We start from the raw sequence: 17,566 nt of genomic DNA, 5'->3' as shown, positions 1-17,566 counted from the left end.
CACCTAGCCAGTAACTTCCTGCACTAAGTTATTCTTCAGCAGATGTTCTGCAGCTGAGTTCCTAATGACGGTGCAAGACACCAGCGTGCTCTGCTCATGAACGCTGGACTCGAGACAGAGTGGGAAAGATTGGCACTGCCCGACAGCTGATCACCACCAGCTCCTAAATATGATGAAAAATGTAAGTGTTCTTAACCTTTGTTTCTGACATGGACAGTTAAAAAGACGAGACTGTGTTGATGACTCTTTTTTACACTGGAGGGGTCTTCATTGTACAGAAGAAAACAGGACTGTTAGATTCAAATATTTACTGAAGGTAGTTGCCTGCAGAATAATAAATATGATGTGCCTTTCTAAACCAAAGCCTACCTCCCAAGTGTCCCTATTTAGGAGGCACAGTCCTTATATTGCCCCCTGTCCCTCTTTTCTAGGAGCTCCATATTGTAAGTGTGTGTGAGTGTATAACAGAGCTCCACAGCAATAATACTCCCAGTAATGTGACTGAGTGTATAACGGAGCTCCACAGCAATAATACTCCCAGTAATGTGTCTGAGTGAATAACAGAGCCCCACAGTAATAATACTCCCAGTAATGTGTCTGATTGTATAACAGAGCTCCACAGCAATAATACTCCCAGTAATGTGTCTGAGTGTATAACAGAGCTCCACAGCAATAATACTCCCAGTAATGTGTCTGAGTGTATAACAGAGCTCCACAGCAATAATACTCCCAGTAATGTGTCTGAGTGTATAACAGAGCTCCACAGTAATAATACTCCCAGTAATGTGTCTGAGTGTATAACAGAGCTCCACAGCAATAATACTCCCAGTAATGTGTCTGAGTGTATAACAGAGCTCCACACCAATAATACTCCCAGTAATGTGTCCGAGTATATAACAGAGCTCCACAGCAATAATGCTCCCAGTAATGTGTCTGAGTGTATAACAGAGCTCCACAGCAATAATACTCCCAGTAATGTATCTGAGTGTATCACAGAGCCCCACAGCAATAATACTCCCAGTAATGTGTCTGAGTGTATAACAGAGCTCCACAGCAATAATACTCCCAGTAATGTGTCTGAGTGTATAACAGAGCTCCACAGCAATAATACTCCCAGTAATGTGTCTGAGTGTATAACAGAGCTCCACAGCAATAATACTCCCAGTAATGTGTCTGAGTGTATAACAGAGCTCCACAGCAATAATACTCCCAGTAATGTGTCTGAGTGTATAACAGAGCTCCACAGCAATAATACTCCCAGTAATGTGTCTGGGTGTATAACAGAGCTCCACAGCAATAATACTCCCAGTAATGTGTCTGTGTGTATCACAGAGCTCCACAGCAATCATACTCCCAGTAATGTGTCTGAGTGTATAACAAAGCTCCACAGCAATAATACTCCCAGTAATGTGTCTGAGTGTATAACAGAGCTCCACAGCAATAATACTCCCAGTAATGTGTCTGTGTGTATCACAGAGCTCCACAGCAATAATACTCCCAGTAATGTGTCTGAGTGTATAACAGAGCTCCACAGCAATAATACTCCCAGTAATGTGTCTGAGTGTATAACAGAGCTCCACAGCAATAATACTCCCAGTAATGTGTCTGTGTGTATCACAGAGCTTCACAGCAATAATACTCCCAGTAATGTGTCTGTGTGTATCACAGAGCTCCACCGCAATCATACTCCCAGTAATGTGTCTGAGTGTATCACAGAGCTAGACAGCAATAATACTCCCAGTAATGTGCCTGAGTGTGTAACAGAGCTCCACAGCAATAATATTCCCAGTAATGTGTCTGAGTGTATAACAGAGCTCCACAGCAATAATACTCCCAGTAATGTGTCTGGGTGTATGACAGAGCTCCACAGCAATAATACTCCCAGTAATGTGTCTGAGTGTATAACAGAGCTCCACAGCAATAATACTCCCAGTAATGTGTCTGAGTGTATAACAGAGCTCCACAGCAATAATACTCCCAGTAATGTGTCTGAGTATATAACAGAGCCCCACAGCAATAATACTCCCAGTAATGTGTCTGAGTGTATAACAGAGCTCCACAGCAATAATACTCCCAGTAATGTGTCTGAGTGTATAACAGAGCTCCACAGCAATAATACTCCCAGTAATGTGTCTGAGTGTATAACAGAGCTCCACAGCAATAATACTCCCAGTAATGTGTCTGAGTGTATAACAGAGCTCCACAACAATAATACTCCCAGTAATGTGTCTGAGTGTATAACAGAGCTCCACAGCCAGGGTCTCTGATTGACGTCCACCGCACCCAGAGACCACACTCAGAATTCAAACTTCATATTTTCACATTAGTAATGTTAGTTTTGTTTAACCTGGATGGCTGAGAGTACTGAGGGTCAGGGGCGGACTGAGAACCCTCAGGGCCCCCGGGCAAAATAAATCAAGGGCCCCCTTACAGGCCCCACCCATACTCCGCAGCAAGCGCCACCCATGTCCCGCCTCCATGCACCGCCTCCAGCCACACCCTACACAATCTTTAGACACACGGAACAAAAGTGCAATAATCCCTTCAAGGCCCCAGTAGAGACTACAATTGAGGGCTAATGGGCCATGGAGGGGGGTCTTTCTAGCAGAGGCTATCTCAGTGTCCTTTAGAGAGTGTGTTAGAAAGAATCCCCTCCAGGCCCTATTAGAGACTACAATGGAGTCTAACAGGCTTGGAAGGGGGTCTTTCTAACAGAGGCCATCTCAGTGTCCCTGCTGGAAACAGTCGCCTCCAGGCCCCAGTAGAGACTACAATTGAGGGCTAATGGGCCATGGAGGGGGGAGCATTCTAGCAGAGGCTATCTCAGTGTCCTTTAGAGAGTGTGTTAGAAAGAATTTCCTCCAGGTCCCATTAGAGACTACAATGGAGTCTAATGGGGCCTGGAGGGGGGTCTCTCCAACACTCTGGTTCCTATTCACAATATAGCAACACAACATAGCTCGCTGATACCTAGGCCAAGTTAGCTCCTCTTACCTTAATTACTGTTGCTGGCTGGCAGTCTGTGGGCTTGCTGGAAGGCTGTGGGCTTACTGGCTGCGGCTGGCAGGCTGTGGGCTTGCTGGCAGGCTGTGGGCTTGCTGGCTACTGCCGGCAGGCTGTGGGCTTGCTGGCGGCGGCTGGCAGGCTGTGGGCTTGCTGGAAGGCTGTGGGCTTACTGGCTGCGGCTGGCAGGCTGTGGGCTTGCTGGCAGGCTGTGGGCTTACTGGCTACTGCTGGCAGGCTGTGGGCTTGCTGGCTGCGGCTGGCAGGCTGTGGGCTTGCTGGCTGTGGCTGGCAGGCTGTGGCTTGCTGGCTGGCAGGCTGTGGCTTGCTGGCTGCGGTTGGCAGGCTGTGGGGTTGCTGGCTTTAAGCCTAACTGGTGGCCTGTAGGCTGGCTGGCTGTCTACTGGCCAGCCTGTGGGCTGGCTGGCTTGCTGGCTACTGGGGCACTCGTAGATTATTTAAAGAAATAATCCATGCACAATAACCACTACTACTCTGTGTAGTCGTTATGGTGCCAGGAGGGCCGGGCCCCCCTCTCAGAGTAAGTAGTCAAACCGTTTAAGAACAGTTTGACAACTTATCTGGGGTCTGCTGGGATATGAGGCTGTAGTAGGGTATAGGAGCAGGGGTGCAATGTGTAAGGGGTGCAGTCTGTGTGAAAGGTTCAGTGTGTGTGAGGGGGTGTAGTGTGTGAATGTGTAGGGTGTGTGGGGCAATGTGTGTACGAGGGGGCTGTGTATGTGTGTGGCAATGTTAGTATGGGGGGCTGTGTGTGTATGGGTGGGCAGTGTATGTGTGTGTGAGGCAATGTGTGTAAATGTGTATGGTGTGTGTGGGGGCAGTGTGTGTGTATGGTGTGTGTGGGGGCAGTGTGTGTGTATGGGGGGCAGTGTGTGAATGTGTATGGTGTGGGGGCAGTGTGTTTATGGGGCTAAAGTTCACTCTCACCACTGCGACCACCAGGAATACCTGGTGGTCACAGTGTTGAGAGTGAACTCTAGCCCGTAGCTCCAGGGCTAGAGTTTACTCTTGCAAGAGCTGTAACGTTGCCGTGGTAACCGCGGCAACGATCTGTGCTCGCGCAAGAAGGACCCAGAGGAGCTGCAGGCTGAGCTCCCGGGTCCTCTCTTCCTCCCTCCCCTGCCGGCTGCCCGCACGGTGCCTGCGGACAGGGGAGGGGGCAATTACCCTCCTCTTACTCCCCCCTCCCCCTCTTCTTACCCCCCCTCCCCCTCTTCTTACCCCCTTCTTACTCCCACTCTCTTCTTACCCCCATTCTTACTCTCCCCTCTTCTTACTCCCCCCTCCCCCTCTCCTTACTCCCCCTTCTTACTCTCCCCATCTTCTTACTCCCCCTCCCCCTCTTCTTACTCCCACCTCTTCTTACTCCTCCCTCTTCTTACTCCCCCCTCTTCTTACCCCCTCCCCCCTCTTCTTACCCCCTCCCCGCTCTTCTTACCCCCTCCCCCCTCTTCTTACTCCCCCTTCCGCTTTTTACTCCCCCCTCCCCTCTTCTTACCCCCTTTACTCCCCCCTCTCTTCTTAATCTCCCCTCTTCTTACCCCCTCCCCCCTCTTCTTACTCTCCCCTCCCCCTCTTCTTACTCCCCCCTCCCTTCTTACCCCCTCTCTCTCTTCTTACCCCCTCCCTCTTCTTACCCCCCCTCCCTCTTCTTACCCCCTCTCTTCTTACCCCCCTCCCTCTCTCTTTTTACCCCCCTCCCTCTCTCTTTTAACCCCCTCTCTCTTTTAACCTCCCCTCTCTCTTTTAACCTCCCCTCCCTCTCTCTTTTAACCCCTCCTCTCTCTTTTAACCCCCCCTCCCTCTTTTAACCCCCCCTCCCTCTCTCTTTTAACCCCCCTCCCTCTTTTAAACCCCACTCCCTCTCTCTTTTAACCCATCTCTTTTAACAACCCCCCCTCCCTTTCTCTTTTAACCCCCCTCCCTCTCTCTTTTTACCCCCCCCTCCCTCTCTCTTTTAACCCCCCCTCCCTCTCTCTTTTTACCCCCCTCCCTCTCTCTTTTAACCCCCCCTCCCTCTCTCTTTTAACCCCCCCTCCCTCTTTTAACCCCCCCTCTCTCTTTTAACCCCCCCTCCCTCTCTCTTTTAACTCCCCCTCTCTCTTTTAACTCCCCCCTCTCTCTTTTAACTCCCCCCTCTCTCTTTTAACTCCCCCCCTCTCTCTTTTAACTCCCCCCCCTCCCTCTTCTTACCCCCTCCCCCCTCTTCTTACCCCCCCTCCCTCTTCTTACCCCCTCTCTTCTTACCCCCCTCCCTCTCTCTTTTTACCCCCTCTCTCTTTTAACCTCCCCTCTCTCTTTTAACCTCCCCTCCCTCTCTCTTTTAACCCCTCCTCTCTCTTTAACCCCTCCTCTCTCTTTTAACCCCCCCTCCCTCTTTTAACCCCCCCTCCCTCTCTCTTTTAACCCCCCTCCCTCTTTTAAACCCCCCTCCCTCTCTCTTTTAACCCATCTCTTTTAACAACCCCCCCTCCCTTTCTCTTTTAACCCCCCTCCCTCTCTCTTTTTACCCCCCCTCCCTTTCTCTTTTAACCCCCCCTCCCTCTCTCTTTTTACCCCCCCCTCCCTCTCTCTTTTAACCCCCCCTCCCTCTCTCTTTTAACCCCCCCCTCCCTCTTTTAACCCCCCCTCTCTCTTTTAACCCCCCCTCCCTCTCTCTTTTAACTCCCCCCCCTCTCTCTTTTAACTCCCCCCTCTCTCTTTTAACTCCCCCCTCTCTCTTTTAACTCCCCCCCCTCTCTCTTTTAACTCCCCCCCCTCCCCTCCCCTCCCTCCCTCCCTCTTCTTACCCCCTCCCCGCTCTTCTTACCCCCCTCCCCCCTCTTCTTACTCCCCCTTCCGCTTTTTACTCCCCCCTCCCCTCTTCTTACCCCCTTTACTCCCCCCTCTCTTCTTAATCTCCCCTCTTCTTACCCCCTCCCCCCATTTCTTACTCTCCCCTCCCCCTCTTCTTACTCCCCCCTTCCTCTTTTACTCCCCCTCCCCCTCTTCTTACTCCCCCCTCCCTTCTTACCCCCTCTCTCTCTTCTTACCCCCTCCCTCTTCTTACCCCCCCTCCCTCTTCTTACCCCCTCTCTTCTTACCCCCCTCCCTCTCTCTTTTTACCCCCTCTCTCTTTTAACCTCCCCTCTCTCTTTTAACCTCCCCTCCCTCTCTCTTTTAACCCCTCCTCTCTCTTTTAACCCCCCCTCCCTCTTTTAACCCCCCCCTCTCTCTTTTAACCCCCCTCCCTCTTTTAAACCCCCCTCCCTCTCTCTTTTAACCCATCTCTTTTAACAACCCCCCCTCCCTTTCTCTTTTAACCCCCCTCCCTCTCTCTTTTAACCCCCCCTCCCTCTCTCTTTTTACCCCCCCTCCCTCTCTCTTTTAACCCCCCCTCCCTCTCTCTTTTAACCCCCCCTCCCTCTTTTAACCCCCCCTCTCTCTTTTAACCCCCCCTCCCTCTCTCTTTTAACTCCCCCCCCTCTCTCTTTTAACTCCCCCCCTCTCTCTTTTAACTCCCCCCCTCTCTCTTTTAACTCCCCCCCCTCTCTCTTTTAACTCCCCCCCCCTCCCCTCCCTCCCTCCCTCTTTTTACCCCCTCCCCGTAGCGTGGCCGAGCTGCTCTGCGTCCGCGGTGCCGACCGGATTGATAGGAAGGTGCACACACACTGAGTGTGCACCTTCCTGTCAGTCCGGCCGGGTACAGGAAACAGAAACTCCTGTTCCGCGCGGAACAGGAGTTTCTGTTTCCTGTACCCGGCCGGACTGACAGGAAGGTGCACACTCAGTGTGTGTGCACCTTCCTATCACTCCGGCCGGCACCGCGGACGCAGAGCAGCTCGGCCACGCTACGGGGAGGGGAGGTGAGAAGCTGCAGCCGCCTGAGCGCTCTTAAGAGAGCGCTCAGGCGGCTGCAGCATTTAAAGGGGCGGCCGGGCCCCCTGAGGGCGGGCCCCCCTCCCGGCCGGGCCCTCGGACCATGTCCGAAGTGCCCGACCGGTCAGTCCGCCCCTGCTGAGGGTTGATTAGCCCAGGGTTCTCAGCCAATAACGGCTGTCAGAGTTGAAAGGAATTGACATTGACAATTCCTTGATTCTACATTATTGATGTAGTCCAGGAGAGGATGGTCTCTAGATGGCATTGTCAACCATTCATATATTGAGCTGTAATAATACAATAAGCTGTAATGATAGAGTGAGCTGTTATAATACAATGAGCTGTAATAATACACTGAGCTGTAATAACACAATGCGCTGTATTAATGCAAAATCTGTAATAATACACTGAGCTGTAATAACAATGCGCTGTATTAATACAGTGAGCTGTAATAATACAATGAGCTGTAATAATACAAAAGGCTGTAAAAATACACTGAACTGTAATAATACATTGAGCTGTAATAATACAATGAGCTTAATACAATAAGCTGTAATAATACATCGAGCTGTAATAATACAATAAGCTGTAATAATACACTGAGCTGTAATAATACAATAAGCTGTTATAGCACACTGTGGTGTAATAATACAATGAGCTGTAATAATATAATGAGCTGTAACGATACAATGAGCTGTAATAATACACTGAGCTGTAATAATACACTGAGCTGTAATAATATAATGAGCTGTAACGATACAATGAGCTGTAATAATACACTGAGCTGTAATAATACACTGAGCTGTAATAATATAATGAGCTGTAATAATACACTAGGCAGTAATAATACAATGAGCTGTTATAGCACACTGTGGTGTAATAATACAATGAGCTGTAATAATATAATGAGCTGTAACGATACAATGAGCTGTAATAATACACTGAGCTGTAATAATACACTGAGCTGCAATAATACAATGAGCTGTAATAATACACTAGGCAGTAATAATACAATGAGCTGTAATCATACAATGAGCTGTAATCATACAATATTAGCTGGTGAGATAGCTAAGTGAGCTAATGCATCATCAAATCCCGGCAGGCTTGACTCAGCCCTTCATCCTTCCGAGGTAGATAAAATGAGTACCTTTAAATTGGGTAATAGTTCAGAACCCCTGGATATTGGGAAAAAGTAATATCCCCAGGACGTACTTGAAAACCAGAGTAATCTGAATGTACCTTTCCTGGTTAAATACTTTGTTTTTATTAATAAGCTGTTATAGCATACTGTGCTGTAATAATACAATAAGCTGTAATAATATAATGAGCTGTCATAATACGTTATCCCTTTAAATGAGTTCCAGGGTAATAAATGTGTTGCACAAAGTAAATAAGCTGAAGGAATGCAAATGGGGTCACCTAGCTTGTCTCCCCTACGCATTACGAAATCTCTGGGAGGAGGTCCCTGTATCACACGGAATGCTGTAAAATCATATCAGAATGTATCCTGCTTGCTCCATAACCTCTCCGCCTGTCATCGTCTGTGCTGTATTATACACATATTTCCAAATACCATGTGGAGAGGATATCAAGCAGTACGTATTCTTGGCAAATCTAGCTTAGAACAATTATTTCCACATTACCAGCGAGATCTCCATTGCAGGATAAAGGCTTTGATTTAGCAAAAGGCCAGAAAGTGCTGTGATTAAGGACCCCGTTGCCTGCAGAAGGCATTTGATCAAACAAAGTGTTTATAAAAGAGGGGGTCAAACTATGTGTTTAAGCTCAGTCGTCAAATTTAAAACAGATTTATCTCACCATTTGCAATAGGCCAAGAGACGTTTGTTTATGATGGATCTTAAAGGAAAACGATAGCGTTAAGAAAACAAACGTATTCCTAACGCTATAATGCTCCTGTCCCTAAGCAGGTGTCCGTCACCCCCATCACGGGTTAAACAGGTAAGTTTTACTCACTTTATATCCCCTGGCGCTGGTCTCCATGGTGATGGATGATTACAGCCAATCGAATGCTTCCCAACAGGGGATGTCAATCGATTTTTCTTTAAATTATTCTTTCAAAAACTAACCACTTATAAAATTGATAAGCTGAGAAAAAAAATTTAAGTAGCGGTCTACGATATTTGCCTACGGGCATTTTGACGCTTTGCATTTATCAATTTTGCCAGAAACTCCCATCAGAGTTCAGATTTTTTTTTTCACTGTGCTTTTTACATTCTATATATTTTTTTGTTTTTGTAAATCTGTTTTTTTGCAGGTGATGATTTAAAACACAATTGCAGACTTATATGCAGACATTGACCATTAACACGGCATTATTAATATTGTTGTGCTCATTTTTTTTTTTCAATTATACAAGACGAAGTTATAAACAAATTTAAACAGTGCTTTACATATCAGTCACATGTTAGTGACATACGTTCTAGCCGAGTATCATGTGATCTGTCCCCCGATCTGAGTGCAGACAGGAAAACTGTAGCCTTGAGCAGTTTGCCTTCCAGGGTGACCCAGTGTGACCTAGGAGTAGTCCAGCGGTACGGTACTCCTAGCTCTCTAAACCACTGTGTTTTGGGTCTTATTGACTTTCTCCAGAGTAAGGTAGAGTGATGTAGGTCATGATAAAACGTGATACTGTGAAACTCAAAGTTCAGAGGAGACTGCTGTATGCCAGTAGATTCCTGCTGTACCCTGTACAAAAAGCAATTGGCATGTACCCGGACTCCTGCACATGTGAGCTATAGGAAAGGGCATCTGATGACCGTGGCATGTTACTCTTTCACTTTGACCTGGAATCCCATTACATTGGCCTGGTACCCTATCACCTTGGCATGTTACCCCATTACCTGGGCATGGTACTATGTCACCTTGACATGGTACGCCATCATGTTGGCACGCAACCCTGTCATCTTGGCATGGTACCCAATCAAGTAACAGCAAACTGTGTCCAAGGTGAGTCAGGAACTGCCTGCTGGCTTATGAACTATTACTATATGATCAATACAGGTTCATTGATCAGAGACAGATGGGGTTATGTCCAGTAAAGTGAAAACTCATGGAGAATTTAAAGTAAATTTCAGATTTAAAGTCAAAATAGCCGAAACTGAAAACTTCAGCTGTGCTTTAAGTTCGGCTGTTCGGCCTTAAACTTCTCACTTTTGTGAATAATTCGAAGAAAGTTTGTAAAACAGTTGATTATTAATTCCTTTGGCAGGTCTCCAAAATTCTCACAGTTTAGTGAATAAGCCCAAGGCAATAATGGTTTGATTTACCGATCTTATACTCAAAGATTTATTTGCAAGAATACCACCAGCCACACAAGCTACAGATTTGTTTAATTAGTGTCGTCAGAGCAACGAGTCACTATTTATCTACAACATTCTATATTCTATCTGATATTAAATGTGACTGTAACACCTCAGAGAAACCACATCCCTCCACATGCCATTCTAAAATGAACAAAGGCTCTGTCTCCTACCACTCGCTGTTCATGTGGTGATAGAATTAATGTAAATTAGACACGCTGGAACTGGCACTAAAGATACAGTATCAAATATTTGATTTAAGGAAATAGTAGAAAATAATAATTAGACTCACTTGCCATTGGGCTATTTAGAGAACTTGAAATTGCATTAAAATGCCAATTAGTCGAGCTGGGAAGGAGAAATCATCAAATTAGCAAAGAAGCGTGACACACAAACACACAAAACCATAGAGGAAAAATGAGAGATTAATGCAGCCTCACCACTTATATTTACCATAACCACCGACCGTCTCAGAATACAGTCATTTAATAAGCTATTTAACACCAAAACTCTTTTGTCTCATGCCATTCCTAATGCTGCTTTTAAAACTAATTATATTTTACTATTTGACACAAGGGTCTTAAAGGATCACTCCAGACCCAAAAAGCACTTTATCACTTTATCTTCCTTAAGTGTGTTAAGAGTGTGTTCTATTTTTTTTTTTCATTTCAAGAACGTGCAAATTACTATAGAAATTGTCACTCTGGTTACACCCCCCTGGCTGTCAATCAGACAAGAGGTCCTGTTACTTCCTGGTTTGGTTAGCTCAATGGAGTTAAACTGAGAAGGCACTAATTGCTCAGACCACCTGCTTCTCATTAAGCTGCATTGGGAAGTTTGTGATTGGACAGCTACAGAAAGTCTGGGCGGGGTTAGAAGAGGAGGGCTTGTAAGGGCAGCAGACAAGAGATCTGCTGTTTTTACAAGTTGTTTTTAGATATAACCCCAATAAAAAAAAAAAAAAGGCAAAATGAACCGCATGCATGTTTTCATTGTGGGTATATCTACTAAACAGTGTTTTAAAAAAAGAAATAAAAAAATCTCATATTAGTCTATGTAAGTAACTAAAAGTTAATCCTATGAATATTCACAGCTAAATCACCTGTGTTTACGCAGGAACATCCGCTATGACGTGTCAGCTAGATAGTAAGAATATTCTAGATGTACAATATTATTAAATCCAAAGAGTATGGAGTGAGTGGGATTAAATAATTACACATTATGACTATGAGTTTAGGGATCCCCTGACTCATTCTTTCACTAGAGCTGCAACTTGCTAACTGGTCCTGTTACCTTAACCCCACGTATATTAACCCCTTACTGAGAAGTAACACAAAAGCTCTCTATTATTCTTATGTTTTATAACACAACCACCTTCTTCATCTCGTTTCTCTGCTACATTCTGTATGTCAATTCCTTGTTGTCAGATAGCCCCATTCTATAAATGTACAGCGCCGCGGAATATGTTGGCGCTATATAAAAATGCTAATAATGCTTATAATAATAATAATAACAATTTGGCAATTTGCTGAGAAATGGTAGCACTCGCGTCATCAGTGGGCAGTTCAGATTAATTCACACAATTTTTAGACTTTTAACTCAACATTCCTGTAGCCGTGGGACCCCCAAATTAAAACGAAGACTTTCCCCCGAAATGTGTGACTTTTGTATTTGTTTTGCTAACTGAAAAAAGGAAGCTCTTCGTTTTAATCTGCTTACATGCTTGTTTGCCCCACTCCAAAACATTAATAAACACTAATAGCGTCCACTCCCATTGTCAGCTTACTTTAAGTGGTTTATCTTTTTGTTTCTGTTTGACGGCTCAGTGAATATGTTGCCCTAGGACTAAGAAAACACAAACTATGGCACGCTAGTTTCAGTGGACTGTAAGTCTCAACAGTCTGAGCCAGGACTGAGCCATCTTGTGCTTATTGCAATTCTGAGTAACATTTGATTGATGGAATGTGGCATAAAAAAGGGGAGACCCTAACTTAAAAATAACTAAAAAAAATCTATAGATACGCACAAAGAATGAATAAAAATAAAATAATTAGACTTTTTGAAACACAGTATCCATTTAATAGCTGACTGATGACTGATTCCCCCTCCCACTTGTTCTCGAGGGATACTCGGTCATTGTTTGAACAGGGTCCTCATCGACCTGTTGCTCTTTTAACATTTTGTAATTGTCTCATTTATTGTAATATTCCCCCCTTTTATAATATTGTAAAGCGCTGCGGAATAAGTTGGCATTAAATAAATGTCAATAATAATAATAATAATAATAATAATTAATTTGGTCATTAAATGGTGACGTTGGAAAATTAGTAAGGAAATGACTTAATTTAGTCCAAATTGTGAAATGGAAAAATCGCATCTTTGAATTTATTTATTTTTATCTGAATATCATTAGCTGAATTTACAAAAAAAAAATCCTTTTAATTCTACTCATTCCATTGTTTATAACCTTGGTAAAATGCTTTTATAAATAAATAAATAAAAAATAATAAAAAAAAATATATTTTTTTTACTTTCCTTTGGATCAACAGCAGCTACATTAATGTGGAAAAACCTTTCAACTTGATCATCTGGAGCAGGGATACCTAATCTTAACCGCTCCAGGTGTTGTGGACTACATCTCCCATGATGCTTTGCCATAGATATAGATAGATACCTGTATTTATAGCATTGTCCAATTAACCAAAGACACAGTGAAGGTTCTCTGAACGGATGATAAGGAATCCTATCTAAACCTTAGGAGTGAGCTGAGGTTACCAAAATAAAAAGCATTCGCCCTCGGAGGTCTAGCCTGTATTTGTATTTACTGAAGGAAAAATCGTGTTATTTTTTTTCCCATTCCAGAAATTCTTGGGTCGCTCTCCAGAAGCATTTAGGAATGACTGAAGCTTATCTGCCACATTACAAACATTCACTTGAAAGAGGCAGCAGTGAGATCCCAATCTGCAGTGATAGAGTCAGGGAGCTGGAATGCTGGGAGGCAGATATCAATCCCCTGCATTGTTTTATGACACAGGCTCAACTATGGATTAATTGCCACTGATACCAGGCTAGATTGGGAGGAGGGAAGGAGCGGATGGCTCCTTAAAGAGCAACCGGCATGTTTCGAAATAACACGACTGAATAAGGCATTGACAATCACCAGAAACAATAAATTACCATTTATATAGCACCAACATATTCAGCAGCGCAGTACAATAGGAAACAAAACAAACAAGTGCAGTACATTTACAGTGCATGTATATTATAGTTATATAGCGCTAACAGGTGTACTCAGCACTTTGCAGGTTACATTACAGTAGAGGGAGGTACAGTAAGTGCAGTAGGTATACAGTGTATGTATATTATAGTTATATAGCGCTAACAGGTGTACTCAGCACTTTGCAGGTTACATTACAGTAGAGGGAGGTACAGTAAGTGCAGTACATATACAGTGTATGTATATTTTATTTATATAGGACTAACAGGTGTACCCAGCACTTTACAGGTTACATTACAGTAGAGGGAGGTACAGTAAGTGCAGTAGGTATACAGTGTATGTATATTATATTATATAGCGCTAACAGGTGTACTCAGCACTTTGCAGGTTACATTACAGTAGAGGGAGGTACAGTAAGTGCAGTAGGTATACAGTGTATGTATATTTTATTTATATAGGACTAACAGGTGTACCCAGCACTTTACAGGTTACATTACAGTAGAGGGAGGTACAGTAAGTGCAGTAGGTATACAGTGTATGTATATTATATTTATATAGCGCTAACAGGTGTACTCAGCACTTTACAGGTTACATTACAGTAGAGGGAGGTACAGTAAGTGCAGTAGGTATACAGTGTATGTATATTATAGTTATATAGCGCTAACAGGTGTACTCAGCACTTTGCAGGTTACATTACAGTAGAGGGAGGTACAATAAGTGCAGTAGGTATACAGTGTATGTATATTTTATTTATATAGGACTAACAGGTGTACTCAGCACTTTACAGGTTACATTACAGTAGAGGGAGGTACAGTAAGTGCAGTAGGTATACAGTGTATGTATATTATAGTTATATAGCGCTAACAGGTGTACTCAGCACTTTGCAGGTTACATTACAGTAGAGGGAGATACAGTAAGTGCAGTAGGTATACAGTGTATGTATATTATATTTATATAGTGCTAACAGGTGTACTCAGCACTTTACAGGTTACATTACAGTAGAGGGAGGTACAGTAAGTGCAGTAGGTATACAGTGTATGTATATTATAGTTATATAGCGCTAACAGGTGTACTCGGCACTTTACAGGTTACATACAGTAGAGGGAGGTACAGTAAGTACAGTAGGCATACAGTGTATGTATATTTTATTTATATAGCGCTAACAGGTGTACTCAGCACTTTACAGGTTACATTACAGTAGAGGGAGGTACAATAAGTGCAGTAGGTATACAGTGTATGTATATTTTATTTATATAGCACTAACAGGTGTACTCAGCACTTTACAGGTTACATTACAGTAGAGGGAGGTACAGTAAGTGCAGTAGGTATACAGTGTATGTATATTTTATTTATATAGGACTAACAGGTGTACCCAGCACTTTACAGGTTACATTACAGTAGAGGGAGGTACAGTAAGTGCAGTAGGTATACAGTGTATGTATATTATATTTATATAGTGCTAACAGGTGTACTCAGCACTTTACAGGTTACATTACAGTAGAGGGGGGTACAGTAAGTGCAGTAGGTATACAGTGTATGTTTATTTTATTTATATAGCGCCAACAGGTGTACTCAGCATTTTACAGGTTACATTACAGTAGAGGGAGGTACAGTTAGCGCAGTAGGTATACAGTGTATGTATATTTTATTTATATAGCGGTAACAGGTGTACTCAGCACTTTACAGGTTACATTACAGTAGAGGGAGGTACAGTAAGTGCAGTAGGTATACAGTGTATGTATATTTTATTTATATAGGGCTAACAGGTGTACTCGGCACTTTACAGGTTACATTACAGTAGAGGGAGGTACAGTAAGTGCAGTAGGTATACAGTGTATGTATATTTTATTTATATAGCGCTAACAGGTGTACTCAGCACTTTACAGGTTACATTACAGTAGAGGGAGGTACAGTAAGTGCAGTAGGTATACAGTGTATGTTTATTTTATTTATATAGCGCCAACAGGTGTACTCGCCACTTTACAGGTTACATTACAGTAGAGGGAGGTACAGTTAGCGCAGTAGGTATACAGTGTATGTATATTTTATTTATATAGCACTAACAGGTGTACTCAGCACTTTACAGGTTACATTACAGTAGAGGGAGGTACAGTAAGTGCAGTAGGTATACAGTGTATGTATATTTTATTTATATAGCGCCAACAGGTGTACTCAGCACTTTACAGGTTACATTACAGTAGAGGGAGGTACAGTAAGTGCAGTAGGTATACAGTGTATGTATATTTTATTTATATAGCGCTAACAGGTGTACTCAGCACTTTACAGGTTACATTACAGTAGAGGGAGGTACAGTAAGTGCAGTAGGTATACAGTGTATGTTTATTTTATTTATATAGCGCCAACAGGTGTACTCAGCACTTTACAGGTTACATTACAGTAGAGGGAGGTACAGTAAGTGCAGTAGGTATACAGTGTATGTATATTTTATTTATATAGCGCTAACAGGTGTACTCAGCACTTTACAGGTTACATTACGATAGAGGGAGGTACAGTAAGTGCAGTATGTATATTATATTTATATATAAATACTTTACAGTAGAGGGTGGTACAGTAAGTGCAGTACGTATACATTGCAGCTAAAGCAAGCACAGTATAGACATGATAATAGGTGATAAAAAGTAAGTATGCATTAAGGGATTTTTAAAATCTTTATGAAGTGGATATAGAGTGGCAATATATGCTTTGCTTTTCCTTGTTACTTACACACATAAAAGTGTAACAGTGGGCAGACTAGATGGGTCAAATGGTTCTTATCTGCCCTCACATTCTGTTTCTACCAAGGTCATCTGCACTTTCACCACTAGATGGCTGACTGAGTTCTGTGCATTTGTGCAACTAAATCCACAGGGCAGGGCAGCGGGCACTAGATTACAGGAGAGACAGACTACTATCATCACTACTATAATCAGGAATCAGACCTATTATGCTGCTAAATGTTTATATTAGTTTATTTTCTTGACTTGTACTGATTGCATTTCTCGTGTACCGTCTGAGCTGTCATCTTATATATTATTATTATTTTATTATTTATATAGCACCAGCAAATTCCGTAGCGCTGTACAACGGGATAACCTGGGTTGTGCTGGGTATTGAAGTTTTTTCCCTCCATCTCTATCTCTAATGTTTAATAACATATAACTTATAGGATGTTCATGGAGATCCGTGATTGGACAGATATTCTGTGCAAATGTTCCTGCCGTAGTGGGTCGGCCCAATATGCCTCTTACTCATATCTACCACAATATGAGTGACTCTCCATCACCGTACTGCCAGTAGAAAGTGATGGCGTAATATCTGACTTATTCATTTGATTTCTTATGGCGACACAACAGACTAATTTCCTCAAGGAAGTACCCATATATGGACAGCACTGACTGACACGAATATAGTAAAGACATTAAAAAAAGTTCAGCATTTGGCGTATCCTTTTTGTTATTCTTCTTCTTATAGTTGCTACGGATTTCAAAAAGAGGAAAAAAATAAATAAAAATTCTCTATTTTGCTTTCTGTGTGACTGTGCTTAAACTAATTATATTGCCCCGTGTTACGTGCTTTGCCATATCTACCAACGCAGCTTCTCTGGATACTGAGTGTTTATTACACAGAGGATGTGAGGAAGATTTATAACAGTGTTGCTAACAGACAAACGGAACAGTCCTAAAAATAGAACAATTACAATGGAACCCGATGTAAACTTTGATTTCATATTTTTGGAAAAGGTTTTAAAATGATTTAACATCACAAAAAAATATTTCAACATTTTGAAACATGTTTAAAAATGTATCCAAAAATACTAAATAATTTCAAAAAAAAATATTCGACCGAAGCTGCAATTGCCCCGAATTGCCCTCCTGATGGCACCAATTATCATGACTAGAGTTCCAATTCTAGAACTTTGACCCAGGTTTCTGTAAGTCGCAATTGTATAAATCCAGTGTCACTTGTAGATGGTAGTAGGCTTGTGCAGGACGAGAAATATCCGTTCTGCCGAATGTTTTTGTTTTGCAAAGATCGAAAATTGTTCCGTTATTCGGTGAGATCTCGATTCAGAAACCAAATCAGGAGAAGAAACCAAGTGAGAAAAAAGTAACCAATAGATGGAATAGGAGAAGGAACAGTAAAAATA

General features: G+C 43.0%; 1 protein-coding gene across 1 annotated transcript in view; it reads left to right on the top strand.

Moving 5' to 3' along the window:
- CASS4 (Cas scaffold protein family member 4) overlaps positions 1-17,566 on the top strand; it is a 58,097-nt gene continuing 40,531 nt past the window's right edge. Inside the window, exon 1 of the mRNA XM_063425652.1 lies at positions 1-181. Coding sequence (XP_063281722.1) covers positions 170-181 — 12 coding nt within the window. The 5' untranslated portion in view covers positions 1-169. The remainder of the gene's footprint in view (positions 182-17,566) is intronic.

Source organism: Pelobates fuscus, chromosome 6 (genome assembly GCF_036172605.1).
Source record: "Pelobates fuscus isolate aPelFus1 chromosome 6, aPelFus1.pri, whole genome shotgun sequence".
NCBI lineage: Eukaryota > Metazoa > Chordata > Amphibia > Anura > Pelobatidae > Pelobates > Pelobates fuscus.
The sequence above is the reverse complement of the archived record's forward strand: the minus strand, read 5'-3'. Positions and strand labels throughout refer to the sequence as shown.